The sequence below is a fragment of the Sciurus vulgaris genome (assembly GCF_902686455.1).
Source record: "Sciurus vulgaris genome assembly, chromosome: 11".
In the NCBI taxonomy this organism is placed as follows: Eukaryota; Metazoa; Chordata; class Mammalia; order Rodentia; family Sciuridae; genus Sciurus; species Sciurus vulgaris.
Window position 1 is genome coordinate 91,595,639 of NC_136472.1, and position 7,889 is coordinate 91,603,527.

General features: G+C 41.2%; 1 protein-coding gene across 1 annotated transcript; it reads left to right on the forward strand.

The window, feature by feature from the left end:
- Positions 1 to 2,191: 2,191 nt before the first annotated feature.
- On the forward strand, positions 2,192 to 4,101 carry LOC306639490 (lysine-specific demethylase 4D-like). Its single transcript, XM_079103109.1, has one exon. It carries the CDS (start codon positions 2,331 to 2,333, stop codon positions 3,888 to 3,890), a length of 1,560 nt encoding a protein of 519 aa, XP_078959235.1. The 5' UTR covers positions 2,192 to 2,330; the 3' UTR covers positions 3,891 to 4,101.
- The last annotated feature ends 3,788 nt before the right edge of the window (positions 4,102 to 7,889 follow it).

A 7,889-nucleotide genomic window follows, 5' to 3' on the forward strand; every position in this document is an offset into this window, starting at 1 on the left:
TACTTGGGAGACTGAGGCAGGAAAATCACAAGTTGGAGGTCAGACTACACAACAACCAGACCCTTGTCTGGGGGGCGGGGGGAGGCAGGGGATGTAGCTCAGTGGAAAAGCATCCTGAGTTTAATCCCTAGCAACAGGAGGAAAAAGAGCCTACAAAATCAAGGGCTAAATAAAGAGTACATATGAGGTGGAAGTGGTAAGTGACAAAAGAGAATTTCAGGAAACAAACAAACAAAAAATAGTGTTTTGTTGAGGAGAAACGAAAATAAAAATCAAGTTCATCTGTGTAAGATAGGGTAGAATGTAAGAACTGACAAGGAAGAGAAATTTCGAAAGAATGTTGGAAGTAGGAAATTGAAATTTAATAGCATGAAGTCCAAAACGTCAAAATTCAGAAAGATTTTAAAATATCAATTAAAAAATGCACTCAGTTAAAAACTTACCTGGTTTAAAAATGTTTCAAGTATCCCATTCTCTTCCCAGCTTACGTTTCCTAGTGCCCTTATAGAATTATTCACCCTAATGGAGAAATTCAGTTCATGAATCAAATGGACTATTTCTGCCTCCTCAACCATTTTCACGTTCTCATTTCCTTTTTTATCCAGAACATATTTAATAGTCCATCATTATGGTCATTCGCTTGGTCATCCATCCAATCCACCAACACCCATGTCTTTCTCTCCCTGGATTGTACTTGCCAGGAAAAACCCTAATTCTGACTGAACATGCACTATTTGCTTTTCTCATATCTTATCTTTTGGATGACCCTTCTCTATGCAGAATAATTCTGTTGTGATAGATTGGTTTGTGTAGGGCTGCTATCACTTGTGTAAGACTTGGGGAACAAATAGCACAAATAAGAGGTATGGACAAACATGATCATTGTTTGTGGTTATTTATTTACTATCACTCCCTTTTCCTTCCAATTCTAATTTTCTAGTCTCTTCAATGAAATGTTTAGTTCATTTCTTTTCAATATTTCTTTTTTTACATTTAAATAAAATGAAATATACTTCTTAGATGTCTTTAGTGGTTTTTGATCTAAACTCTATTTTAAAACAACATATAGAAGTTTGTGGAAGTAGTCATAGTTTGATGAATCATCATAATTAGCTATTCTTTTTTTTAAAAAATTTCTTTTTAGTTATATATGACAGGAGAATATATTTTGACATATCTTACATATATGGAGTATAACTTCCCATTCTTGTGACTGTATATAATGTGGAGTTACACTGCTCAGGTATTCATATATGAGCATAGGAAAGTTACATTTGATTCATTCTACTGCACAATTAGCTACTCTGATGGGTATATATGTAACACCCTAGTTCAGAGAATATTAATATTACTTCAAAGACTCTCATAGTTCCAACTCACAGCAACCTCCCTCTTTCCCAAAGGTAACCACTACTTTAACTTTGAGCATAGATTACTTTGTCTCCTTTGACCTTTATATAAATGAAGATCATGTAATAGATAGTCTCAATCTTATCAAAATAGATTTTGCTCAATCTTATCTCTATAAAATCTATTTCTGTAGTTTTTGTCTTCATTGTTTTATGGTGTTCCATTATATGAATAATATACTACACTTATCCATTCTCTTGATGGCCATTTTGGTTGTCTACAGTATTTGGTTACTAGAAGTAATGTTATGAACATTCTCAGATGTGTTTCAGTGCACAGCCATATACATTTCCTGGGTGTGTATAACAACCGGATCATAGAAAATGCTTGTGATCTATTTTAGAAGTCACTGTCCAAATAGTTTTCTAAAGTGGTTGTAGTCCTTCACATTGTCTCCAGTAGTACAGTATGAAAATTCTTAGTGTTTTCTTCCACATTGATATCATCATTGTATTGACAATCTTATAATAAAATTTAGCCTCTCTGTAATAGTAGTATTCCATTATGGTGCTTAATTTGTAGTTTGCTAGCAATTTTTCTAAGCATTAATTTTCAATGTTTCTGTATTCTTTCCTTCAGATTTTGTTTTAGTCACTGCCCTAAAGACACATTGCTACATTTGAGTCACCCACCCAAGCCTGAGTAATTTCATAGACCTCAAGAGGACAGAATAGGCACCAACTGAGGAGCAATTGACTGACTGAGCCACCATCATTGTCTGGGTAAAGCTAATTACCTGGAGTGCAGTCCTCTTGGTCAATCAAAAAGCCTAAGAAAGACTATCATCTCAATTAGTTCTGATGGATCTTGCAGCCTCATAATATAGCTATTTGATTATTTAAAAGTAGCATTTTTCTGCTACCTCAACTATCTAGAACACATCTAAACATTAGGATTTTGCTGCTTACTAAGTCAAAACTATGAAGTCTAAGACCAACTGTGCTCAGAATCCAAACTGTAGCATAATGATATTTCATCCAACCAAAGAAGAATTTAATGATTTTGATAAGTATATTGCTTACATGGAATCCCAAGGGGCACACAGAGCTGGCCTGGCCAAGGTAATTCCACCCAAGGAATGGAGAGCCAGACAGTCCTATGATGATATCAGTGACATCTTAATAACCACTCCCCTGCAGCAGGTGGTCTCTGGGAAGGCAGGTATGTTCACTCAATACCACAAAAAGAAGAAAGCCATGACAGTGGGAGAGTATCACCTCCTGGCAAACAGTGAAAAGTATAGAACTCCCCCACACCTGAATTTTGAAGATTTGGAGAGAAAGTACTGGAAGAACCGCCTCTATGACTCACCAATTTATGGTGCTGATATCAGTGGCTCCTTATTTGATGAAAACACTAAAGAGTGGAACCTGGGACACCTGGGAACCATTCAGGACCTGTTGGAACAGGAATGTGGTGTTGTCATCCAGGGTGTCAACACACCTTACCTGTACTTTGGTATGTGGAAGACGACCTTTGCATGGCACACTGAGGACATGGATCTTTATAGCATCAACTATCTGCACTTTGGGGAGCCTAAAACGTGGTATGCGGTGCCCCCTGAACACGGGCAGCGCCTGGAGCGCCTGGCCAGGGAGCTTTTCCCGGGCAGTTCCCAGGGCTGTGAGGCCTTCCTGAGGCACAAGGTGGCCCTCATCTCACCCACAGTCCTCAAGGAGAATGGCATTCCCTTCAACCGCGTCACTCAGGAGGCCGGGGAGTTCATGGTGACATTTCCCTATGGCTACCATGCTGGCTTCAACCATGGCTTCAACTGTGCAGAGGCCATCAATTTTGCCACCCCGCGATGGATCGATTATGGCAAAGTGGCATCTCAGTGCAGCTGTGGGGAGGCCAGGGTCAGCTTCTCCATGGACGCCTTTGTGCGCATCCTGCAACCTGAGCGCTATGAGCTGTGGAAATGCGGGCAAGACAGGGCTGTTGTGAACCACACTGAGCCTACAGCGCCAGGTAGACAGGCGTTGACCACTTGGAGGGATGTCCTTGCACCTAAAAGAGCTTCCTCCAGCCTGAGACACCTCCCACTCCGCCAGGCCCCACATCCTGCTCTGCCTGTGTCCACCACCAGTGAGACCCACTGCACCACCCAGGTGCACCCAATGCCCATCCTACCGTCGGCAACCAGAAGTGCTGCTGTCCAGTCTAGGGCCACAGCCCACAGCACTCAGGGTCCTGAAACAGCCCTGCCACCCACCCTGGGTCAGTCAGCTCTGACTCTCCACCGGTCAACTGGCAGACGTGGTCGTGGTCGCCGTCCTCGGGAACTAGGGGTTCAGGAACCATCTCCCCGGGCTCCAGCCAAGAGACGCCCGTCAGTAGGCACAGTTCGTACCGCTCTGGACCCAGAGCTTCCGCTCAAAACTGCTCATGGAGATTTGATAGTCAACTCTGAACTTCTGGGCCCTGGGCTGCAGCACCCTGCTATGGCTTCTGAATGCTGCTTGGCTTCTGACCCCTAAGCCCTGAGACTGCCTTAATAGCCTAGTGCTCTGCTGCATGGAAATTTGCTGAGACTTTGAGTTTGCAGAACACAGGTCTGACAAGAGGGAGCCCCTCCTGCAAAGCCCCTCCTGTACTGCTGAGTCCATGATAGTTGCTAAATTTGCCATACTTTGTTCTTCCTCACACACCTTGAAATGTCTCTGAACTCTGGTAACTTCTGCATCTCCAGCTTAGGTATCATCCACTGGATACTTCTGGTGTCTTTGAGAATTAGGTTCCACTGAGGTTGCTGAAACCTGATCTTCCCTAATCTCTCGTCCTCCAAACCCACTGTGAAGGATGCTGTACTTCTGAAGAATCCAGAGCTTTGGTTCTCCTTCAGTTCTCTTCCCTTTTCCCTCTCACCCTCACCTTTCTTGGAAAATGAGGCACTTTTGACCAATTAGGTTAATAGAGTCACTGAAAGAAGGTCATAAACCTTCCTAAGTTATTGATGTATTTAAAATGTATTGTCACCCAGTATTTGTTCACAAGTATATTAAAGGTAATGGAAACAAAATGTTAAAATCTGACCTTATTTCTAATACATAGTTTCAAACAATGGGGGCAGGTAGTGGAGGACATTCTTTTATGTGTGTTTCTTAATTGTTTCAAAATATTTAAGACAAAACATTTTTTATAGGCTAGTTACATTGTATGGTGATGGTGAGTGCATTTGGGGATGCACATTGAATTCTGGCTATCTTATTGGGAGTATTTGGTTTGCAACCATGTTTGAGGATGATGTATAGATCTGCCTGGCAGGGCAATGAGACTTAAGTTGCTGAGAAAGATTAGCAAGCATAGGAAAAAAGTTCTGTCACTTTATTGTCTCCTCTTCAAGTCTCTACTGACTTTCAGAAGTTGCAGGTATATTTCATAGTCCCTTATTCAACAAGTACACAAATCAAAAAATGAGACAATTTCAGTTACTATTATGCATTATGAGCCCCTTGCCAGGGAGAGCTTCACAAAGCAGAAGACATTTTTGAGGCCCAAACGAGAAAAAGGGAAGGTCCAGAGCAGTGTTTTCCACTTTCAGAGACCAACAAGTGCAAGAGAACTAATGTGGAGCTCGATGATTGTTTTCTCAGAAACAGAAAGAAAGCTCATTTGTGTCTGGGGCATAGAAAGGAAGAAGAGGCAGGGTCAGAGTACGTGGGCCTTGTATCTCATGGTAAATCTTTGAAATGAGGAGGCATTGGAAGTTGAAAACAGTAGTTGACATGTGTTTTCCAAATTAAATAATCAGCTTAGTCTTGTGAAACATGTGGGGGCAGAGTAGCAGCTAGGCCATCTAGATAATACAAGTCAGAGTGATGCTAACTTAGACTTGATTGTTAGTTTTGAAAATGCACACAAGTGGACAAATGCAGAATGTACTTTTGAAGTTGAAAGTGATACTTTTTGGTACAGAAAGAAATATTTCAGAGAAGCAAGCCTCCCTCTCCTCAGTAAGAGCCATCTTTACTCCTCCCCACAGAATTTCACTAAGACTCTGGAACGGGAAGCACCAGGTAAAGCTGAAGACAAGAGTAATAAAAAGTTGTTACATGTTTGAGGTCCAGAATAAAGGCAGCAAAAGCCCATATCATCATCCCTGACCCATTCAGTTAGGCAATTCTGCCTTTCCTAATGTTACAAGAGATGGAAAACAAGGTTGAGGGACTGAACCCAAGGACTCCAGGATCAGAGGAGGATGGGAGTGAAATGCCTGGCTGAGAGGGAGAGTAAGTGGATATTGAGATGGTGGGACCACAAGATGGAAGCACACTGTATTTACATGGAAGGGACCAGCCCTAGAGAGCTGCTGGGCCCACAGATCTTGCATGAACAGGATTGGACTTGTACCTGATAAGGACTGAGAGATGGAGGCTTTAGTTCTTCAGATGAAGTTTTGTTGCCCCGGGTGTGCAGGGACACAGGCTTCAGCTGCCAGTGCCTTCAGCTGTGGAAAGATGCCTCACCCAAGGCCGTGGCTCTTCTCAGGGAAGCCCACATCCAATGACTGCTCCAGGCTGGGGCATGAAATTCTGGCCACCCTGCTCCACCTGGGACAACTCTGAAGGGCTGGTTCAGCTCCACAGTTCCCTGCAGGATTGGCTGAGACTGTCTTTGAGCCTGAACCGCAGCTGAGCTTTTCCCTCTGCTCAACCCTGCCCCAGTCCCCTCCCTTCCCTAGGCCATGTGCATCCCAAGGGCACTTCTAAATAAACACTCTGAGTGCTGAACTCAGTCTGCTCCTAGGGTGAGAAACTGCAACACCACTCTAGGTTCTTGATTGAGAAAGTGAAGACCTGATATTCTTGCTGATATTTCAATCCTTCATTGCAAGGTTGTTCAAGGATGTGAGGAGTTAGAAATGATAATCTCTACTTCCAATTATGAATTTTTGTAACTCCTGGCAAAAACAGGTGCCTTTGAATACTAAAGGTCATAAGGATATGAAGCAAGTGTTTTGCCCTTGGCATGGTAGATCATTCCAAGTTCTACCCTTAGATTTAGTGGAAACACTGCTCTGAGAGGCAAAGTATCATATTTGGGGCAATTGACACATTTTTTGCTTGTGATAATGTACAGTCACACAACCTCTTTGAGAAACTGCTTAAATGTAAGCACACATGTAACCCTAAACTTAATGCTCCTGTAGGTATCTACCCAATTCAGAAAATCAAGAAGTATGAATAATTCAAATGCCTCTGAAGAGATGAGTGTGAAAAATAATAGTTAATTGAAATATTATTCATCAATCTAAAGGAATAAACTGCTGGTTCATACTACAAGAAATAAAAATCTGAAATATCAGGTTGGGCAAAGGAAGTCAGATCCAAGTGAAAACATGATGGTTTGTGTTTTTATATTCCTTCCAAGAATGGGCCCAAATGAGCTGTAGTCATAGAAACTTTCAAGTGGTTACATCTGGTAGGGAGAGGGGAACTGAATGGGAAGTTTCAGACATGAGAGACTATTATGGGGCTGATTGGATAGTCCTACATCTCACTTTGGGCAGTGATAATTTTATGATTGTAGACAATTTTTAAAATTCATAAAACTGAAGACCTAAGATTTCTAAACTTATTGTATGCATTCTATATTTAAGAAATTGAAAAAATAAAAAAATTAAAAACTAAAAAAGAATCAATAGATAAGACAGGAGCAGATAGGAAAATGAAAACTCTCTTAATAATCTCTAGAAACCTGAATTTGTGGTTGGCTGTGAGAAAAGCTAGAAAGTACTCAAACTCCAGTGCAGAACCAAAAAAGGGCAAGAATTTTTGACACCAGGCACAATAAGTTGGGATTCTGGAGTGAAAGTGAAGTCAAACACAGAAGTTCTCTGTTTGAGACGTTATTAGCAACTTGTGTCAACTCCATCAAATTAACATCTGAATGACTGCTCTTGGAAACATTTTTATTCTTTCATTCCCAGTGAGAACTGAGTATCAAACTTAGGTGGTAGTATTAGATTGTGGATTTCGCAGTACAGAATTCTAAGCCAGGTGTGGTGGCACACACCAGTAATTCCAAGTACTTGGGAGCCTGAGGCAAGGAGAATCACAATTTGGAGGTTAGCCTCCACAACTTGGCAAGACCCTGTCTCAAATAAACTGAGGATATAGCTCAATGGTAGAGTGCCCCGGGGTTCAATCCTCAGTACTGCAAAACAAAAACAACACACACCCCTCCTCTGAAAAGTCTTAAGACAATAGCTTATTTCACATTTGTATTTTGATATCTTTATCAATTCCTCTTTCTCATTCTTTATTAATGTCACCAATTTATTCCCAGGCAGATAGATGCCCTTGGAAGCCTAGAATAAAAAAAATCTTGAGTTTAAAAGACAAGAAACATAAGCACGTGATTTTCAGAAAATTCTTTATTCATTGCATTCCTATATTTTTGTTTAACTACTTTTAATTTTTTTCACTCATTTGTCTTATAAGTGCAAGAAACAACAGTTAATTTCTATTTTTCTG

Excerpts from the sequence above, each read along its gene's own strand:
- LOC306639490 (XM_079103109.1), top strand. The coding sequence starts at position 2,331 with ATGAAGTCTAAGACCAACTGTGCTCAGAATCCAAACTGTAGCATAATG.